This window comes from Capricornis sumatraensis, chromosome 2 (genome assembly GCF_032405125.1).
Source record: "Capricornis sumatraensis isolate serow.1 chromosome 2, serow.2, whole genome shotgun sequence".
Classification (NCBI taxonomy): Eukaryota; Metazoa; Chordata; class Mammalia; order Artiodactyla; family Bovidae; genus Capricornis; species Capricornis sumatraensis.
In genome coordinates, this window is record NC_091070.1 from 24,200,048 (window position 1) to 24,223,598 (window position 23,551).

The following is a 23,551-nucleotide window of genomic DNA, read 5'->3' on the forward strand; positions in this document are numbered from 1 at the left end:
GCCCCTAGACTGAGTCCCCTCCCAGGGCTCTTCCCTCTGAGATTTAGCCACTAGCCTCTGTGCATACTATGACCCCAGCCTGGAGCAGGTTTTGGGTTTAGAAGTGCACCAAGATGGCAGCTGTCAGAGCAGACCTCTCACTATCCTGACTGGCAGCAAACCAGCAGCAGCACACTCTTTGCAAGCAGAGTTGTGACCCCTTCAGCCCCTCTATGTATCCTGGCAGTCCTCCCAGCAGGCAGTGGGGCCCCCCAGGGCAAGGAACTGCCCATGAGGGCCTTCATTCCATCCCAGATCCCTTCCAGGGTTGATGATCCTATCCTGATGCCTTATTTAACTTGTCCTATATTTTCCCTGGTGGCTCAAATGGTAAAGCGTCTGCCTACAATGCAGGAGACCTGGGTTTGATCCCTGGGTTGGGAAGATCCTCTGGAGAAGGAAATCACAACCCATTCCAGTACTCTTGCCTGGAAAATCCCATGGATGGAGGAGCGTGGTAGGCCACAGTCCATGGGGTCGCAAAGAGTCAGACACGACTGAGGGACTTCATTTTCACTTTTCACTCATTTATGTGCTTATGTTTCTTGAAACCTTCATTCTTCTGCCAGTCTCTAGTTGGTTTTCTATGAGAATTGTTCCACATGTAGATGGGAGTTTTGCTGTGTTTGTGGGTGAAGCTGAGCTCCATGTTCTCCAACTCAACCATTTTGATCCTCTCCAATCAGTTTCTGTTTGTTTCATAGCGTTTCTGTGGAAGAGTGGGAGCTTGAAGATATAAAACTAGCTATTCTGCTATCCGCTATTAATTCTACACAAGAAATTTGCCAGGGTAAAACTGTGGGCTATCTTTACAGAGGTCTCCACCTAACAACCAAAGATGACTTTACAGACTAAGAATTATAAATATTTTCCAGTTCTCCTTTTCCTCTACATTTCCACAGTATAAATCCATTAATAAACAGTACCAAAACTTTCCAAACACAAACAACTAGGCAAATGATATTGGTTTGTAACAGAATCCAACATGCTATCAATTTTTATTTGTTCAGCCACTCAGTGCGTCTGACTCTTTGCAACCCCATGGACTACAGCATGCCAGGCTTCCCATCCATCACCAATTCCCAGAGCTTACTCAAACTCATGTCCATCTAGGCGGTTATGCCATCCAACCATCTCATCCTCTGTTGTCCCCTTCTCCTCCCGCCTTCAATCTTTCCCAGCATCAAGGTCTTTTCAAATGAGTCAGTTCTTTGTATCAGGTGGCCAAAGTATTGGAGCTTCAGCTTCTGCATTAGTCCTTCCAATGAATATTCAGGACTTATTTCCTTTAGGACTGACTGGTTCGATCTTCTTGCAGTCTAAGGAACTCTCAAGAGTCTTCTCCAATACCATAATTCAAAACCATCAATCCTTCGGCACTCAGCTTTCTTTATAGTCCAACTTTATAGTCCATCAATCCATACATGACTACTGGAAAAACCATAGCATTGATTAGACAGACCTTTGTTGGAAAAACCATAGCTTTGATTAGACTACTATTAGATTACTTTGTTGGCAAAGTAATGTCTCTGCTTTTTAATATGCTATCTTGGTTAGTCATAGTTTTTCTTCCAAGGAGCAAGCATCTTTTAATTTCAGCTGAAGTTACCATCTGCAGTGAATTCGGAGCCCAAGAAAATAAAAGTCTTTCACTGTTTTCATTGTTTCCCCATGTATTTGCCATGAAGTGATGGGACCAGATGCCATTATCTTGGTTTTCTGAATGTTGAGTTTTAAGCTAACTTTTTCACTCTCCTCTTTCACTTTCATCAAGAGGCTCTTTAGTTCTTCTTCATTTTCTGCCATAAAGGTGGTGTCATCTGCATATCTGAGGTTATTGATATTTCTCCTGGCAATCTTGATTCCAGCTTATGCTTCATCCAGCCCAGTGTTTCGCATGATGTACTCTGCATATAAGTTAAAGAAGCAGGGTGACAACATACATCATTGACCTCCTCCTTTCCTGATTTGGAACCAGTCTATTGTTCCATGTCCAGTTCTAACTGTTGCTTCCTAACCTGAATACAGATTTCTCAGGAAGCAGGTAAGGACGTCTAGTATTCTCATCTATTGAAGAATTTCCCAGAGTTTTTTGTGATCCACACAGTCAAAGGCTTCGGCATAGTCAATAAAGCAGAAGTAGATGTTCTTCTGGAACTCTCTTGTTTTTTTTGATGATACAACGGATGTAGGCAAGTTGATCTCTAATTGCTCTGCCTTTTCTAAATCCAGCTTGAACATCTGGAATTTCATGGTTCAGGTACTGTTGAAGCCTGGTTTGGAGAATTTTGAGCATTACTTTGCTAGCTTGTGAGATGAGTGCAACTATACAGTAGTTTGAACATTCTTTGGCATTGCCTTTCTTTGGAATTGGAATGAAAACTGACCTTTTCCAGTCCTGTGACCAATGCTGAGTTTTCCAAATTTGGGCATATTGAGTGCAGCACTTTCACAGCATCATCTTCTAGGATTTGAAATAGCTCAACTGGAACTCCATCAACTCCACTAGCTTTGTTCATAGTGATACTTCCTAAGGCTGACTTGACTTTGCATTCCAGGATATCTGGCTCTAGGTGAGTGATCACACAATCATGATTATCTGGGCCGTGAAGATCTTTTTTGTACAGTTCTTCTGTGTATTCTTGCCACCTCTTAATATCTTCTGCTTCTGTTAGGTCCATACCATTTTTGTCCTTTATTGAGCCCATCTTTGCATGAAATGTTCCCTTGGTATCTCTAATTTTCTTAAAGAGATCTCTAGTCTTTCCCATTCTATTGTTTTCCTGTATTTCTTTGCACTGTTCTGAGGAAGGCTTTCTTATCTCTCCTTGCTATTCTTTGGAACTCTGCATTTAACTGGGTATATCTTTCCTTTTCTCGTTTGTCTTTCATGTCTCTTCACAGCTATGGTTGTCTGGCCTCCTCAGACAACCATTTTGCCTTTTTGCATTTCTTTTTCTTGGCAATGGTCTTGATCACTGCCTCCTGCACAAGGTCAGGAACCTCAGTCCATAGTTCTTCAAGCACTTTGTCTATCAGATTTAATCCCTTGAATCTATTTCTCACTTTCACAGTACAACTGTAAATGATTTGACTTGGGTCATACCTGAATGGTCTAGTGGTTTTCCCTATTTTCTTCAATTTAAGTCTGAATTTGGCAATAATGAGTTCATGATCTGAGCCACAGTCAGCTCCCAGTCTTGTTTTTGCTGACTGTATAGAGCCTCTTCATCTTTGGCTGCAAAGAATATAGTCTTGGTACTGACCATCTGGTGACGTCCATGCGTAGAGTCTTCTCTTATGTTGTTGGAAGAAGGTTCTTGCTATGACCAGTGTGTTCTCTTGGCAAAACTCTGTTAGCTTTTGACCTGCTTCTTTTTGTACTTCAAGGCCAAATTTATTTAATTTGATATTTACTAACTATATATTTATTACATAATCTTATTGTCATCAATCTTAAATTAGTTCATTTGGGACCTTGAATTAAAGATCAAAAGATACTCTTGGAATACTTTTTAGCTATTGTATTTTACACCTATAAAATTTCATTGGGTTCTTTCTAATAGTCTCATTTTACTGCTAAGATTTCATATCTTTATTAATTACAAGCATGTTTTCCTTTACTCATTGAGCCTAGTTATAGTAGCTGATTTAGCCATCTTTGTCTGTTAATTCCAACAGCTGGGTCATCTTGGGTTAATATCAGTTGATTGTCTTTTGCTTGAAAATGGGTCATATTTTCTTGTTTTTTTTTTATATGTTAAATAATTTTGAATTGCATCCTGGACATGGTGAATGATACTTTGAAGAGATACTAGGTTTTTTTATATTACTCCAAAGAATAATGATTTATTTCTATTTCACCAAGCAGATGACTTGGGTAGACATAACTGAAAACTCTTCTCCTCTGTAGTGATGGCAATCCAAAATTTAATTCAATTTCTTTAGCCTTAGCTATGTTGCTTGTAGTTTGCTCAGTACATTCATGGTGCAGAGGTCAGCCAGAGATCTAGGGAGCTTATTTACAGAATGTAAGGCTCTTCTCTTTGGCTTTATCTTTTCCAGGATTTCCCTGCTCACTTTTATTAGGAAAAAGAATTTTCCTAATTCTTTTTCATTATTGTTTATTACAGGACATTGAATATAATTCCCTGAGCTATATGGTAGGACCCTGTTGTTTATTTTACACACAGTAGTTTGTATCTGGTCATTCCAAACTCCTAATTTATCCCTTCCCCACGCTCTTTCCTCTTTAGTAATCATAGGTTTGTTTTCAATGTCTGTGAGTCTCTCCATTTTATAAGTAAGTGCATTTGTGTCATGTTTTAGATTCCACATGTAAGTGCTATCATATGGTATTTGTCTTTCTCTTTCTGACTGACTTCATTTAGTATGATAATCTCTAGGTCTACCCATGGAATGCTACAGATGGCATTATTTCATTCTTTTTATGGTTGAATAGCACTCCACTGTATGTACGTATATGTATGTATGCATGTATCAGGCTTCCCTGTGGCTCAGTAGTAAAGAATCTGCCTGCAAAGCAGGGGATGCAGGAGATGTGGGGTTCAGTCCCTGAGTTGGAAAGATGCCCTGGAGGAGGGCACGGCAACCCACTCTAGCATTCTTGCCAGGAAAATTCCACGGACAGAGGAGCTTTGTGGCCTACAGTCCATAGGGGTCACAAAGAGTCAGACACAACTGACTGTGCATACACACACACACACACACACACACACACACACACACACACACAATACCTTCTTTATCCATTCATCTGTCCATGGACATTTAGGTCGTTTCCATTACTGGCTTTTGTGAACAGAGCTGCTATGAACATAAGGGTGCATTCATCTTTTTGAATTATAGTTTTGTCTGGATATTTGCTCAGGAGTGGGATTGTGGGATTATATGTTGGTGCAGAGGTTAAAGCATTTGCCTGCAATGTGGGAGACCTGGGTTCGATCCCTGGGTTGGGAAGGTGCCCTGGAGAAGGAAATGGCAACCCACTCCAGTATTCTTGCCTGGAGAATCCCATGGACGGAGGAGCTTGGTGGGCTACAGTCCACGGGGTCGCAAAGAGTCGGATGCGACTGAGCAACTTCACTTCTCTTCACTTCACTTCACTTCACTTCATGGCAACTCTATTTTTAGTTTCTGGAGGAACAGCCTTGCTGTTTTCCATAGTGGCTGCAACAATTTACATTCCCAGCAACATTATAGAAGGGTTCCCTTTTCCACATCCTCTCCAGCATTTATTCTTTGCAGATTTTTAATGATGGCCACTCTGATCAATGTGCCGTGGTATCCTCTCACATTAAAGCAGCTGTGGTTGCCCAAACTGTTGTTCTAGCAAGAAAGCCTGCAGATTTCAGCTGCCAAGTAGGCCAAACCGGGGTCTATTCTGGGCCTAAGCATTACAAAATGGAATAGTCAACTAGGGCTTTCTTCCAAATGTCAGAATCTACTTGCTTTTGGCCACTCTCCAGTGCATCCAAGTAGTTATTTATTGGTCCAGCATTTATAATTGTTTTTTGTGAAAATAGATAGGGTCTTCTAATAGGAGCTATTATGCTATAGTATAATAGAGCTTCCTCTCAAATTTAAGTTTAAACAGCTATTATTTTATTTATCAGTAAAATTTAGTACCTGAGCCTGGCATTTAAAGCCATTCTACTCCCTGTTGTGGAATAGGCAATATGCAAAAAAACAATGGCTATGTGAGAGAAGTTTTACTTGTATCATCTGCTATACAATTACAAACTAGGTTCTGGAAATGACAGTTGGTGAAAAAAGTAACTTTTGTATTTTAACCTGTTCCTATTTTTGTACCACTTCTAATCTGGGGACCCTAAATGAGAATATTCTTAGTGATTTTATGATTCTAAAAATACATACTTACTAAAAAAAAAAAAGAGAGAGACAAAAATAATTCAATAAAAATAAAAAAGTATACAGGATTGAAAATCACCAACATTTTATCAGAGATAACCCATTTACAACTTGTTAAGCATCCTTCTATACAAATCTCCATACATAAAACCCACATAATCTTGTGCTATTTACTTGTTTTTTCAGTGTGAAAATATATTATTATTAAGGTCACCATCAGTAATAAGTTCTACATAAAATAGCCTATATATTTTAATTTTAAAACCCTATGGCTAAATATGCTGCTTTTAGTTTTTCATGTCTCTTAACAACATTATTTATGAATTTTCTAATTGACAGTCATTGCGTTAGAAGAAAAGGTAATAGAAAGGGAACAGACTTATAGGCAAGACAGACCTGGGTGCCTCTTTCAGTTTTTGTCAACTTATTGGCTTTGAGTCCACAGACAAGTTACTGAAACTCTTTGAAAGCTGGACCACTGTCAAGGGGCGTTAAGAAAATGAGAACATGAAAAACATCTTTTATAAATCTGGGTTTTATTTTATTCCAGCCTGACTATAGCCAGGGTAGGTAAATAATTGGACATTGATAACATATATTATGTAATTAATTTAATTCTATTTAAAAGTCTCCTTAACAAAAGTGATCTCAAAACAATTTTATTCACTAATATTTAGCCATATTGGAATATAAAACATTTGATTTTCAATGACTTTAATAGTAATAACCATTAGTGTGGTTTAGTTTTCAATGAGGATATCAGTGGTAAAAAATATTGTAAAGATGTTATAATATAATTTACATGTCTATTAGTGAAGAATAGCAGAGGAAATTCATTTTAGTAAGGTTAAATATAGTATTTGGGTGGAATTTTTGCCAAGATGTTGAGTAAAGATATTATGTAATAATTAGAAGGAGAAACAATAGAACATTGATCTATCTACAGGCTGCAAAAAATAGCAGAAAGAGAGGTAGGCTTAAACCATCTTTTCAAAGAGAGCCAAGAACTGTTCCTTTTACTGGAGCAGATTGTTCTGATCTTGAGAGGAAAATTACCTACTCCACACTGCACAATGGTAAGGCTAGGTCTGTTTTTTCTTAAGGGACTAAATGATCAGAAATATGGTAGAGAGAAAACCTGCAGCAATTTGATACCTCTGATATTTTAAAATGTGTTTTTTGCCATCATTTCTCTGGAATGCCCTTATCCTGAAGAGAAGATAACAGGAAAGTTTCTCAGTTAAGGGAACATTACCAGAAAAAAAGAGAGATGGAAATCATCAACAGTGAACAAACCAGACAAAAACACTAAACTGATCGGGTTGGGAGATGAATAAATTTTCAGCTTTAAGTTCTTTACCCATATGCCTTAAAGATCCTCAATATTCTTTATTCCTCCTAAATATAGTTTTTTTTCTGTTTAATTCCTTAGCTCAGGGATTGGCATTATTTTCTGTGAAGTTGCCTAAGCTTAAAACCTGGATCAATCTATTTGTACTCCTCACTTCTCAAGTCTACATGGATCATATCACAGAGGTGTCATTTCCCGTGTTTTTACCATGTACCAGGCACTGTGTACTTTATAAACATTTTATCCTCACAATAACAACAGCAGGTTTTTTAATCCAACAAAGGTAGGTTTGTTTTATCCGCATTTTAAGGAAAGCACGGAATGGTTAAGATATGGTTAAAATCCAATTAGGACAGAGTCTGTTTTATTAAACACTGTGGTGTACCTCCCACGCTTTCCATGACTCTTGCAAAAACATGAGCCTTCCCTTTATCACCATTCATCTAGATTGGTACAGAGCATCCGAAGTGTTCTGCCTCTGTGCCTCCTTCCAGTTCATTTTGGTAAGGATGGTAAACTCTCCGAAATATACCTGAAAATGAAAGTTTCCCTCCCTAAGACATACAATTAATTTACAATGTGAGTACAACCGAACATTCCAGAGTCATCTCCTAAAGTTATTTTTAATAATCCCTTGACTTTAAACACACTTGCTTTTCTCAAAAACACTGTTCATTCAGTAGTGTCTTTGCTCACATTGTGGTTTGTTTTTGCTATAGAAGCCCTTCTCATTCTATTCAACCTGAAGAAATTCTTTATCCTCTAAGCCAGAATCAGTCACTGTTTCTTCTGTGCTCTAAAGAATTTTTAATATATATTTAATAGAAAAATTATATTCTATGGACTCTGTGGGAGAGGGAGAGGGTGGGATGATTTGGGAGAATGGCATTGAAACATGTATACTATCATGTAAGAAACGAATCACTAGTCTAGGTTCGATACAGGATACAGGATGCTTGGGGCTGGTGCACTGGGATGACCCAGAGAGATGATATGGGGAGGGTGGTGGGAGGGGGGTTCAGGGTTGGGAACTCATGTACACCTGTGGTGGATTCATGTCAATGTATGGCAAAATCAATACAGTATTGTAAAGTAAGAAAATAAAATTTAAATTAAAAAAAAAGAAAAAAAAAAGAAAACTTACATTTTATAATGAATAAGACTGTCTCTTGTACCAGACATTAAATGTCTTCAGGATCATTCATTTAATCCACAAATATTTACTCATTAATTATAAATGACTTACATTAAAGTAATACCTATTCATCAGAAACACTTTTAAGAGAGTAAAAAGGGAAGCAACAGAGTATGAGAATAAATGTGCAATACACATATCAAACAAAGGACTCATACAGAATATACAAGGAATGCCTAGAAAACACATTTACCCTAAGTTTTAAAACATGAAACACATGAACAGTCACTTCACAAAAGAGCATATCCAAATGGCCAAAAGATATATGAAAATATGCTCAACATCATTAGTAATCAGAGTAATACACACATTTAAATAATTTTTGGTCCATCTCTGAAATGGTTAAAATAAAAAGATTGACAATACAAAATGTTAGTGAGAATATGAAGTTAACTGGAGTTCTCCAGTAGTCTCCTACATTGCAGGGGGATTTTTTTAATGCCTGTGACCCCAGGGAAGCCCCCTAAAATGAGGAAGAGAATATAAATTCATCATGTGTTTGGGAAAATGGCAGAATCAAGTAAAATTATTCATTTATACACCCTATGATCCAGTACCTCTAGATCATATCTAGCTTGACTATTAAGTGTATATCTAATGAGATTATGTGTACATATATACCAGAGAAGGCAATGGTACCCCACTCCAGTACTCTTGCCTGGAAAGTCCTATGAATGAAGGAGCCAGGTAGGCTGCAGTCCATGGGGTCACTAGGAGTCGGATACGACTAAGCGACTTCCCTTTCACTTTTCACTTTCATGCATTGGAGAAGGAAATGGCAACCCATTCCAGAGTTCTTGACTGGAGAATCCCAGAGACAGGGGAGCCTGGTGGGCTGCTGTCTATGGGGTCGCACAGAGTTGGACACGACTGAAGTGACTTAGCAGCAGTACATATATACATCAAAAGACATATTCAAGATTGTTATTACAGCATTATTTATAATAGCTGCTACCTGGAAATTACCCAAATACCCTTCATTGTAAGAATGGATAACTAAATTATACATTCAATATAACAAAAACACAAAAATTAACCATTGCTATACAGGTAAAAATAATTCATGGTGATAGAAATCAGACAGTAATTACCTTTGAAGAAGAGGTAAGGTGTAATGATTGAAAGTGAGTATCAGGAGATTTCTATGATATTATGATATTCTCTTTATCTGTGGTGGTTATTCAGATGTGTTATCTGTGATAATTAAACAAGCTTTACACTTATGATTTTATGTCTTTTATGTACAACTCACATAAAATATTATACATCATTAAAAGGTGTATTTTAGGAAAAAGAACCCAAACAAAATCTATGAAACTGGACGAGATAACCAAGTTTAAATACAGAAGAAACAAATGTCAAATAAATTATTATTGAATAAATGAATGGGTAAATCAGAGATTTAAAGAAATTTAAGAACAGCAATCCAAATAAGAAAAGGGGTATCAGAAAGTAACACATATTGAAGTAAACATTTCCGAAGTCAGTTTGATGTATTACATAGGTAGGTCAGATAAATACTGTGTTGCATCTACACTACTACCAATGCTCATTATCATAAAAGAATCTGGACCCTGGGTCTGAATCTAACTTCCGCACTATTTGCTGTGTGACTTTGGACACTCTTAATGCTTTTGCCTCATCTTTCTCACTTATGAATAGGAACAAGGGAATACCCACCTTATATGTTTGTTATGAGGATTAAAATCAGTTAGTAGTTTTAAAGCAACTCCGACTCTTTGCAACCCCATGGACTGCAGCACGCCAGGCCTCCCTGTTCATCACCAACTTCTGGAGTTTACGCAAACTCATATTTATTGAGTTGCTGATGCAATCCAACCATCTCATTCTCTGTCGTCCCCTTCTCCTCCTACTTTCAATCTTTCCCAGCATTAGGGTCTTTTTAAGGAGTCGCACCAGGTGGCCAGGGTATTGGAGCTTCAGCATCAGTCCTTCCAATGAATATTCAGGACTTATTTCATTTAGGATTGACTGGTATGATCTTGCAGTCCAAGGGACTCTCAAGAGTCTTCTCCAACACCACAGTTCAAAAGCATCAATTCTTCAGAGCTCAGCAATTTTTATGGACCAACTCTCATATCCATACATGACTATTAGAAACACCATAGCCTTGATGAGACAGACCTTTGTTGGAAAAGTAATGTCTCTGCTTTTGAATATGCTGTCTAGGTTAGTCATAACTTTTCTTCCAAAGAGCAAGCATCTTTTAATTTCATGGCTGCAATCACCACATGCAGCGATTTTGGAGCCCTCCAAAATAAAGTCTATCACTGTTTCCCCATCTACTTGCCATGATATGATGGGACCAGATGCCATGATCTTAGTTTTCTGAATGCTGAGTTTTAAGCTAACTTTTTCACTCTCCTCTTTCACTTTCATCAAGAGGCTCTTTAGTTCTTCTTCATTTTCTGCCATAAAGGTGGTGTCATCTGCATATCTGAGGTTATTGATATTTCTCCCAGCAATCTTGATTCCGGCTTGTGCTTCATCCAGCCCAGCGTTTCTCCTGATGCGCTCTGCATATAAGTTAAATAAGCAGGGTGACAATATACAGCCTTGACGTACTCCTTTTCCAATCTGGAACCTGTCTGTTTCGCCATGTCCAGTTCTAACTGTTGCTTCCTGGTCTGTATACAGATTTCTCAGGAGGCAGGTAAGGTTGTCTAGTATTCCCATCTCTTTCAGTATTTTCCACAGTTTGTTGTGATGCACATAGTCAAAGAATTTGGCACAGTCAATAAAGCAGAAATAGATGTTTTTCTGGAACTCTCTTGCTTTTTCGATGATACAAAATGTTGGCAATTTGATCTCTGGTTCCTCTGCCTTTTCTAAATCCAGCTTGAAAACATCTATAAGTTCATGGTTCATGTACTGTTGAAGCCTGACTTGGAGAATTTTGAGCATTAGTTTCCTAATGTGTGAGATGAGTGCAATTGTGTGGTAGTCTGAACGTTCTTTGGCATTGCCTTTCTTTGGGATTGGAATGAAAACTGACCTTTTCCAGTCCTGTGGCCAATGCTGAGTTTTCCAAATTTGTTGGCATATTGAGTGCAGCATTTTCACAGCATCATCTCTAGGATTTGAAATAGCTCAACTGGAATTCCATCACCTCCACTAGCTTTGTTCGTAGTGATGCTTCCTAAGGCCCACCTGACTTTGCATTCCAGGATATCTGGCTCTAGGTGAGTGATGATACCATCGTTATTATCTGGGTCATGAAGATCTTTTTCGTATAGTTCTTTTGTGTATTCTTGCCACCTCTTCTTAATATCTTCTGCTTCTGTTAGGTCCATACCATTTCTGTCCTTTATTGTGTCCATCTTTGCATGAAATGTTCCTTTGGTATCTCTAATTTTCTTGAAGAGATCTCTAGTCTTTCCCATTCTATTGTTTTCCTCTATTTCTCTGCATTGATCACTGAGGAAGGCTTTCTTATCTCTCCTTTCTGTTCTTTGGAACTCTGCATTCAAAAGGGTATATCTTTTCTTTTCTCATTTGCCTTTCACTTCTTTTTTGTTTTTCACAGCTATTTGTAAGGCTTCCTCAGACAACCATTTTGCCTTTCTTTTTCTTGGGATGGTCTTGATCCTTGCCTCCTGTACAATGTCAGGAACGTCCATCCATAGTTCTTCAGGCACTTTGTCTGTCAAATCTAATCCCTTGAATGTATTTGTCACTTCCACTGTATAAATGTAACGGATTCGATAGGTCAAACCTGAATGGTCTAGTGGTTTTCCCTACTTTCTTCTATTTAAATCTGAATTTGGCAATAAGGAATTCATGATCTGAGCCACCATCAGCTGCAGGTCTTGTTTTTGCTAACTGTATAGAGCTTTTCCATCTTTGGCTGCAAAGAATATAATCAATTTGATTTCAGTATTGAATATCTGGTGATGTCCATGTGTAGAATCTTCTCTTGCGTTGTTGGAAGAGAGTGTTTGCTATGACCAGTGCATTCTCTTGGCAGAATTCTATTAGCCTTTACCCTGCTTCATTCTGTACTCCAAGGCCAAATTTCCCTGTTACCTCAGGTATTTCTTGACTTCCTACTTTTGCATTCCAGTCCCCTGTAATGAAAAGGACATCTTTTTTGGGTGTTAGTTCTAGAAGGTCTTGTAGGTCTTCATAGAATCGTTCAACTTCAGCTTCTTCAGCATTACTGGTCAGGGCAGAGACTTGGATTACTGTGATACTGAATGGTTTGCTTTGGAAATGAACAAACAGATCATTCTGTCATTTGAGACTGCATCCAAGTATTGCATTTTGGACTCTTGTTGATTATAATGGCTACTCCATTTCTTCTAAGGGATTCTTGCCCACAGTAGTAGATATAATGGCAAAATGATTTGATTCTGTGAGTTCATGTTACTAAAGTTAATTTAAATCAGTAAACTGAAAAACTATTAGATACAATAACAGTGTTTCATACAAAGTAGTTAAAGGATTCATTCAGCAAACAGATTTTCTATACCCTAGCAACAGTCATTTAAAAATAAAAGTAAGAATTCTGCTTTTGGGTAGAGTGCAGTAGATCACAGCAGGTCAATACTTAACACCATAATAGTAGAATCAATCAAATAATTACAAAAATCCTACTTTTATAGACAGTAAGGAGCTTCAGACCAATAAAATTCTAGAAAGGAAGAAACTTTTCTAAGTTAAAATATAATATCTGGCTTTTCCTACCACACCCATCTCCACTGCAGGTATCTGCTGATTTTGGTCATAGGACTGACTATCAGCTTTTTCAGGCAGAGAATTTTTGTTGGGATTTAAAGAAACCAGAAAGCTATTAGACATTTAGAAACTGGAAACTTGAATAGACTTAAACAAATGGCTGTTGTTTCCCCTGGGAGCAATTGTGGATTGCAGTGCTGTACACAAGTCTGTAAGGCTAGACAAAAAACTACTGGAAGGCAGAGTACCATCCTTGGCATTCTTCATAGCACTTAAGAAAGCTCTGCTGGGAAGTAAGCCTGACCAAGGAGCAGTGACACTTCCCACTTGGAGATCTCTGCCCGCATTTGTGGCTGACACTGGTCAGGCTGGAGGCGAGAGAGTCAGGCTAGAACGCAAGACTATTACAGATAAGCCTCCTACAGCGACAGGAAGGAATGGATGAAAACCCACCATATTCTCAATCCAGCTCTGACCCAGCGAAATTTCTGACTGAACTGGAGTGATCACTTCCTTATATTTTCTGCCTGTTGGCAGAACTGAAGACACTATGATGGATGATAAATCATCTGTAACCAATATGGTTCTTTTACAGACAAAAATAGATTCATTGGGAAAATATTATAAAAGTTCAGTGATTCTGTTTGTAAATAAAAATAAATGTATACACATAAATTACAAATGGATTAAAGTTAATATTTAAATATCTCTGTTTTAAATAAATTCACCCAAGTGGCAATATAAATTGGCATAACTACCTTAGAAAACAGTTTGTAATTTCATCCAGAAAATATGTATTACTGAAACTCAGGAATTTCATTCCTCAGTGTATACCTCAGAGAAACTCTTACATATATTTTTATAAGACTATTATAGCATCACTTTTCTTAATAGCTCCAACTGGAAATAAGTTGAATGTCCATCAACAGAAGGAGGTCTCAATAATTTGTGGCACAATGTACTATTTTACAGCAAAAAATTAAACAAAACAAAACAGTCCCCCTAAAACCTTAGCTATAGGCAACAACATGATGAATCTCACAGCGTTGAAAAAGAGAAGCAAGGCACAATAGATTGTATTCAATTCATATAAAGTTCAAAAAGAAACAAAAATAAATTATAATATTTATGGATGTATACATATATAGTAAAACTAAATAAAAGCAAGGAACTGATAATGATAAAAATTCAGAATATTGGGTGGAAGAGATAGTTGTGATTGGGCCAAGAATGTATTTGCTCTTTATCCCTTAAGGCTTTGGCCAAGCATCTATTCACTCTGAGGTGATTTACTATAATTAATAAATGTATACTTAATTCAAACTATGTATGAACTAAATAATGATTTCTGGTGCTAGAAACATTGTAAAAGACTACAACATCTGACAAAAATTGAATTATGCTTCATCAACCAATCATATCCTTTTAAGAGTAAATATACAGATGGTGGCTCAGATGGTAAAGAATCTGCCTGCAATGTGGGAGACGCAGGTTCGAAACCTGGGTTGGGAAGATCTAGGATGGGAAGATCCCTTGGAGAAAGCAATGGCTAACTACTCCAGTATTTTTGCCTAAAAGATTCCAAGGACAGAGGAGCTGGTGAGCCACAGTTCATAAGCTTGCAAAGAGCTGGACACAACTGAGGAAGTAACATTTCACTTTTCATACAGATGCATATTTATTTATAGATGGTATACTATGGAGAGTATATTTCAAATTTGAACACAGTTGTACTATTTAGATACTTTTAAATTACTCATATATTAGCCAAATAAAATAAACATTACAACCAGATGTTTCACATTACCTCTAAACAAAACAAAAGGAAAATACTAATGCTGCCAAGATATTTTATGACAGTTTTTCTTCCAACACTTTTGAAAGGAAGAGTTTCACATTTTTTTATGCCTCAGGCCTCAAATTCTCTGAAGTTGCTTTAGATGTAATAACAAGAACTGATGAGAAAAAAAAAAAATCACTTATATGTCATCCATGAATCATGCTTTTTTCCCCCAAGGAATCTCTTGAGGAATAACTGTCATAATTCTAGAATTTAAAAAAATCATAATAAAAAACTACTCTTTTAGAGAAAAAGTCACTACTAAAAATAGGCAACATTTCTGCTTATTAATTAAACTAATAAAAGAGTATATTCATCTGCTGTTTCTAGGATGGACCTTCCCCAAAGCAACAATTTTGGTTCTCTATTAAGATTTCATATAACTCTTTTAGGTAATTCCACTTAGTAGCATGGCTCAACTAACTTTTGTATAATGAAAAATCTCAGTATCAACTGAAAGATGGAATTATCTTTCTTTTGAGTTACAGGCTGATTAACATAAGGTTACTTAAGAGGAACCTCAAATTCAGTAAGTCCAGAACTTACCCCATTTCCTCTCAAACATTCCTTTTTCCTCTCCTCTTTAGAATAACAGCAACGCAATCTACTTAGATTCCCAAGCCAGAAACCTGAGTCAATCTTTCCACTTTCCCTTAGATATTCAATAAATCACCAAGTATGGTTGATTCTATTTTCTTAAATAGTATTTCTTGAATATGAGTTCTTTTTCTTCAACCTCATGGCCATGCCTTAGTTCAAGTCTCAATCACTGCCTATATTCCTGCAATCTGGTTTCCTTCCTTATAAATGGAACCTCTTCTTCTCCACTGAAATAAGATCTCTCATTTATCAAAATAAAATCATCACCCTGATTATGCCACTTTCTTTCTTAAAATGACATAACGGCACTCGATGATTTCCAGTTTCTTAACATGGCATAAAGGTTCACTGCCAGTCCTACATCTCAACAGTCTTTATTTTATACCCTATGATCTGGTGTCATATTATCTCCTATTTATGATTTCACAAACGCCTCTGCTTCTGTATAGAATTTCAATTTGCTCAGTATACCTCTTGGAAAGATTTTGCTGACTATCTTTTTTGAATAAGTGTCCTACCTATATATTTCATAGAATATTTTCTTCACTTTTATCATTTAACACATATTATAATTATAAGAGCACCTTTAAGCATCACAAAAATTAATTTCAACAAGCTCAGTTTTATTAATTCCCATTTTATCTTCTGAAAAATGAGGGATCTGGATTAGACTTAAGGTTCTTCCCAGCTAAACTATTTTATTAATTTATATCAAGTTGGAAAGAGTGCTTTGACATGCCTGACTTTTCTCCCCAACTTTCTGCTAGAATATAACCATGGTATTAATTCCTGATGTTGCCCATACAAAACACTTGAGATACTGAAAGTAACAGAATATAACATAAAGATTAATGAATTTAACTTATTTAAAAATAATGTAACCAATTAAAGAACTATTTACTAACAGCTTGGATTTATTGAAATTGATTTAGAAAAGTGTGATCAAATCAAAGTTAACAATTTGTTAAGATCTTTACATGTCACTGTTAACAGTTTAACTCAGTCTTGTTTATCCTTGACTACTGCTATCCAGTTGTTAAATTTTCTTCATGGAAAAGATAGTAAGTTCAGTTCTCATTAGATTTTAAACTGTTTTTAGAGAAGGGCCACACGTTATGTTAGAATACTAACAATCCACAGAATTTAGTAAGATGTAAAGACAGAAAAATGTGACTATGCTGTAATATTCAAGGAGTAAGGTCAATTTTTCAGGTATTATACTGTTAATTTTAAATTGAAATTGGCCAACTGTGTTATCAAAGGAGCCAGAAAAATTTACTATAAGACTAATATTATTTACAACTGGTGAGAGACTATAAGAAAAAGAAATTAAAATGATAAAGAAATACTTTATGCACAATAATGCTTATATACACTGCTTTCTTAAGTAAATTTTCAATGAGTTTTACAAGAAAGGGTTCCTTTTTTGATTTTCCTACCCTGTATTGATGACGGTAGATGAAATCTGATGATTATTATCTGATATGTATATTTTAATTCAAACAGAATAACTGGGAGTTAAATGATATCCCAACACAGGTAAAGATTCAATAGTATAAAGAAAAGAACTTGTTGCCCACCTTCCCTCCAAGATACTAAGTTTTTGTAGAGGTGAAAAGTGCCATACTATACCTTGATTTCTTCTATTTCATCTGGTACTATCTTGTATGCTGATATAGTCCCACCCAACCTGAAATCAGGAGAAAAAAATATTCTCAAAACCAGCAACAGTGTATTAAAAAATATGGACTATTTTTGCCATTAGCAGCTGAGTGCCACCAGTAATTGCCCATTACCCACCCCAATAACTGTGGAGGAGAAAAACAACCATTTTGTGCTCAGGTTTCCCATATAGTAGTTTAAAAAGACAGATAATAAATGACTACTGAAGGAGGAAATATAAGTTAGATTTTTAACCATAATTAAGCTTCTCTTATTGATGGTTTTTATGATGCTCAAACTGTCATTTTGATTAATAGATTCTGTCACAACTAGGATGTATCAAGAACAGTACTGACATTTCTGTTTTCATGGCATCATGAAACACAGCTACGTTTAAAATACTTATCAATTCAACATACCATCAGTATTCTACAGCACTGCACTCAGGTAGACTGATTCCAAAATTCATGTTATTTCCCTTACAACATTCTGCTTTCCTGACTCAAGGAAGGACAATGCTAGAAGTAGCAGTAGAGTAATTTACTCTAGTCAATGTGTGAAAGTATTACATTGGCAGTAACAGTGGCAGTTATAGCAATAACACTACAGTTAGCAGTATACTGAGTATTTACTATATGCCAAACAACTGTCAGGTTTCACATGTTTGTTTTTTTTTTCTCATTTAACTCTAATAAATTATAATAAGGATTATGAAAAAATGAGACAAGCAATTTTTGAAAGTCTCATAACTAGAAATGGCAGACTGGGCTTAAAGATAAGCAGTCCTATCTTCCAAAAATTGATAAGCAGATTCTTAAATTCATATGGCAATTTAAGGGACACAGAATAATCAAACAATCTTAAAAAAATGAAAGTTGGAGGATTTATATTTTCTGATATAAAGTTACTAAAGAGCTACAATAATAAAGACAATGTGGAGTTGGCATAAGAATAGACATACAAAGCAATAGAGTACAACTGAAAGTCTGGAAACAAGTATCACATTTACAGTCAGCTAGCTTTTGTTTTCCTTTTATTGTAATTTACTTTTTGCTTATTAAATAAATTTTATTTTATTGTAAATATTGTAATTTGACATTTTAACCATTTTTAAGTGTACAATTAAATGATAAATGATGGGCAATTATCAGTACTATCTATTTCTAAAATTTACCCACTACATAAACAGAAACTCTATAAAAAAAAACAACTATATAATCATTAAGGAATAACTTCTCATTTTCCCCTACCCCCATTTCCCGGTAATTACTAACCAACTTTGTCATTATGAATTTGACTACTCTAGGAAACTCACAAAGAGAAATCATACAATACTTGTCCTTTTGTGTCTGGAAAAATGTTACTCTGCCTAGTTTTCAAGCTTTATCCACACTGTAGCACTGTATCAGAACTTCATTCCTTTTTTATGACCATATAATTTCCACTGTATATATATATATATACACACCATATTTATCCATTCATCTGCTAATGGAAATCTAGATTGCTTCAATTATTTGGCTACTATAAACAATACTGCAATAAATATTAGCATACAAATCTGAATCTTTCTTTCCAGTTCTTTTGGATATTTACCTAGGAGGTTGAACTGCTCAATCATATAGTAATTCCTAGTTTAGCATTTGAAAGACCACCAAACAGTTTTCTGAAGTGACTGTACAGATTTTATTCATACATTACCACCAAGAATGCATGCTGCTGCTGCTGCTGCTGCTAAGTTGCTTCAGTTGTGTCCGACTCTGTGCGACCCTATAGATGACAGCCTACCAGGCGTCCCTGTCCCTGGGATTCCCCAGGGAAGAACACTGGAGTGGGTTGCCATTTCCTTCTCCAAAGAATGCATGATGGTTCCAATTTATCCACATCTTTATCAGTACTTGTTATTCTATTTTTTTAATGGCTACCCTAATGGGTATAAGGACTTCCTTGGTGGCTCAGAGGTTAAAGAGTCTGCCTGCAATGCAGGAGACCTGGGTTCGATCCCTGGGTTGGGAAGATCCCCTGGAGAAGGAAATGGCAACCCACTCCAGTATTCTTGCCTGGAGAATCCCAGGGACGGAGGAGCCTGGTGGGCTACAGTCCACAGCGTCGCAAAGAGTCAGACACGACTGAGAGACTTCACTTTCACTTTCAATGGGTATAAAGTATCTTTTCATATTCTTATTGGCCACTTGTATCTCTTATCTAAAGAAATAACAATTCAAGTGCTCTGACAATTTTTAAATTGGGTTTTCTTCTTGCTGGTGAGCTGTAGGAGTTTTCTGTTTTATGTATTCTGGATATTAAACCCTTATCTAAGATATTATTTCCAGATATTTCCTCTCATTCTGTAGATTGTCTTTTACTTTCTTGATAATAGACTTTGAAGCACAAAAACTTTTAATTTTGGTGAAGTCCAGTTTATGTACTTTTTTCTTTCATCACTCACCTTACTGGTGTAATGCATAAGAATCAATTGCCAAATCCAATGTCTTGAAGGTTTATTACTACATTTTCTTGAAAGTGTTTTATTATTTTAGTGCTTCTATTTAGGGTACTGATCCATTTTGAGTTAATGTTTGTAGATGGCATGAGATATCATTTTAATTCTTTTCCATGTGGAAATCCAATCATTTAGCACCATTTATTTCCCAAAGCTGTTCTCACAGCTTTGACTCACCACCCTTCTCTAAAGTCAGTTTTCCATGGATACAGGTCTATTTCTGGATCCTTAATTTTATACTATTGGTCTATAGGTCTATCTTTATTTTTAGATGCTATTTTAAACGGAGCAGCTTTAAATTTGCTCTTCAGATTGTTCACTGCTGATGCGTAGAAACAAATGATTTTCCTGTGTTGATCTTTTACTCTGCAACTTTGATGAACTTGATTATTGATTCTAGTAACTTTCTTTTGGATTCTCCAGGATTTTCTATACACAGGATCATGTTATCTATGAATAGAGATAGATTTACTTCTCACTTAACCATCTGGATACCTTTTATGTCCTGCCTTTGTCTAAATACTCTGGTTAGAACTTCCAATGCAATGTTCAGTATCAGTGGTAAAACTTTCCATTTTTCACAATTGCATATGATGTCAGTTGCGGGATTTTCACAAATGCTTTTTATCAAATTAAGTAGGTCCTCTTCTATTTCTAGTTTTCTGAGTGTTTTTACCATGGAGAGATGCTGGATTTTTGTTAAATGTTTTCTCTGTGTCAAATGAGACGATCATGTGGTTTTTTGCCTATCTTTCTATTAATGTGGTATATTACAGTAATTAATTTGCTCATGTTGAACTATCCTTGAATTCCTGGGGGTAATCTGACTTGGTAACCATATATAATCCTTTTAATACATTGTTGGGTTCAGTGCCTTAATATTTCCTTGAGTCCTCAAAAAAAAAAAAAAAAAAAAGGATTATACATGGTGACCAAATCAGATTAACCCAGGAATTCAAGGGTACTACAACATAAGAAAATGTCGAACTTTCTTTGGGATTGGAATGAAAACTGACCTTTCCCTGTCTGTGGCCACTGCTGAGTTTTTCAAATTTGTTGGCATATTGAGTGCAACACTTTAACAGCATCATCTTTTATGATCTGAAATAGCTCAGCTGGAATTCTATCACCTCCACTAGTTTTGTTTGTAGTAACACTTCCTAAGCTCCACTTGACTTCACACTCAAAGATGTCTGGCTTGAAGTGAGTGACCACACCATCGTGGTTATCTAAATTAAAATTCATTAGGAATATAAATATTTAAAGGTAACTCAGTTTCTCAAAAATAGTTTAATTTTTCTCCCCAGGTCTACAGTTCTCCCCAATTTTTGTTATTATATGTTAATTGATCCAGTAGTGCATGTCAGAAGTGTAAAAATCTTTTAAATGCCTATCTTCTCAACCCCTACATAACACTCCCTGGTGGCTCAGATGGTAAAGCATCTGCCTACAATGAAGGAGACCTGGGTTCAATACCTGGATTGGGAAGATCTCATGGAGAAGGAAATGGCAACCCACTCCAGTATTCTTGCCTAGAAAATCCCATGGAGAGAGGATCCTGGCAGGCTACAGTCCATGGGGTCGCAAAGAGTCAGACATGACTGAGTCACTTCACTTTCACACAATTTAATGACAGTCATATTTGCCATAATTTATCTGGAAAATATTCATTCCTCCATTTTCACTTTATTACTTTAAGATTTTATTATTTCTAACCATGGTTTTAGGAGTATCCTCATCATAGCTGTACAAACCTTATCTTTCTACGATGTAATTTTTGCTATGTCACACCCCAATTAATTAATGGGCAATACCTTAAGAAGTGTGACAAAAATTCCTTTTATAAACTTGACTCCTTAAGTCTATTTCTTGTTTCATTTCCTGCCACCCCTTCATAATACCTGTTTGTTACAGCCATGCCCAACTGTCAGTAGTTTCATAAATGCATTAGGCGATCCTTTGCTTTTTGTCTCTCAATTACCTGTATCTTGAATATTCTTCTCTATCCTCAAAACTTCAAATCACCATTCAGGAATCAAATACCACTTTCAGAACACTTATACAAATTCTGGAAGCAGAAATAGGCCCCTCCTCTACTATGACTAGTGCCTTACTCATATTTCCATTACAGCTTTTGTTCTATTATTGTAATTATCTGCTTAGAGATCTATATTCTCCACTAGATAATGAAGGTATAGATTATATTTAAATTACTTTCTATACTTGGCAAACAGTGAGTACTTATAGTTTGAAAAATCAGCACACATTTGGTGAACGAATGAATTAGTTTAGGGGAATCAGACCTATGACATTTCACCAAAATCCTCAGCAAAAATCTTTTTTCAAAGCAGTATCTCCAGACTTCTGGATCAACATGGCGAAGTAGGAAGATGTGGAAATCAACATCCTGCATGAACACATGAAAAATACATCTATATCACTCTAGGAGGTGGGTCAAAACAGATCTTGGTTTATGGAAGAGAGTGTTCTGCTTATGTTTTCCTCTAAGAGTTTTATAGTATCCAGTCTTATATTTAGGTCCTTAATCTATTGTGAGTTTATTTTTGTGTGTGGTGTTAGGGAGTTTTCTAATTTCATTCTTTTATATGAAGCTGTCCAGTTTTCCAAGTACTACTTATTAAAGAGGTTGTCTTTTCTCCACTGTACATTCTTTGCTTTTTTTGTGATAAATTAATAGATCATAAGTGTGGGGGGTTATTTCTGGGCTTGCTTTCCTGCTCCATTGATCTATAAGTTAGTTTTTATGCCAAAACCATACGGTTTTGATTACTGTAGTTTTGTAGTATAGACTGAAGTCAGGCATCTAATTCTTTCCACTCTATTTTGCTTTGGCTATTCAGAGTCTTTTGAGTTTCCATACAAACTGTAAAATATCTTTGTTCTAGATCTGTGAAAAATGCCACTGGTAATTTGATAGGGATTGTATTAAGCCTGTAGATTGCTTTGGATTGTACAGTCGTTTTCACAATATTGATTCTCCCAATTCAAGAAAACGGTATATTTCTCCCACCTGTGCCATCTTGATCTTAAAGTTTTCATCAGTATCTTATAGCTTTCTGAGTACAGGTCTTTTGTCTCCTTAGGTAGGTTTATTCCTAGGTATTTCATTCCTTTTCATGTGATGGTAAATGGTATTGTTTCCTTAATTTCTCTTTTGCCTTCTATACTGTTGATGAGAATGTAAACTGGCACAAACACTATGGAGAACAGTATGGAGGTTCCTTAAAAAATAAAGAGAGCAACCATATGATGCAGCAATGCCACTCCTGGGCATATGCCTGGAGAAAATCATAATTTTAAAAGGTACATGCACCCCAATGTTCACTGCAACACTATTTTAAATAGTCAGGACATGGAAGCAACTTAAATGTCCATCGACATAAAAATAAAGAAGATGTATTTCATATACAATGGAATATTATATTATTCAGCCATAAAAAAGAATGAAACAGTGCCATTTGCAGCAACATGGCTGGACCCAGAGACTGCCATACCGAGTTAAGTATGACAGAAAGAAAACATCATATGATACCACTTTTATATGGAATCTAAAATATGGCACAAATAAACGTATCCACAAAACAGAAATACAGCCACAGATGTAGAAAACAATCTTATGGTTACTGGGGTAAAATGGCTGGGGAGAAGGATTAACTGCTAGATTTGAATGGACATATACATAATACTATGTATAAAACAGAACTAATAAGGACCTACTGTATAGTACAGGGACTTCCACTCAATTTAATA

General features: G+C 36.2%; 1 protein-coding gene across 8 annotated transcripts in view; it reads right to left on the reverse strand.

Annotated features, from left to right (window-relative positions):
* GPHN (gephyrin) overlaps window positions 1–23,551 on the reverse strand; it is a 546,364-nt gene that overhangs the window by 321,545 nt on the left and 201,268 nt on the right. For all 8 annotated transcript variants that reach the window (XM_068965812.1, XM_068965810.1, XM_068965811.1 and 5 more), the window contains exon 3: window positions 17,248–17,305. In XM_068965812.1, coding sequence (XP_068821913.1) covers window positions 17,248–17,305 — 58 coding nt within the window. The remainder of the gene's footprint in view (window positions 1–17,247; window positions 17,306–23,551) is intronic.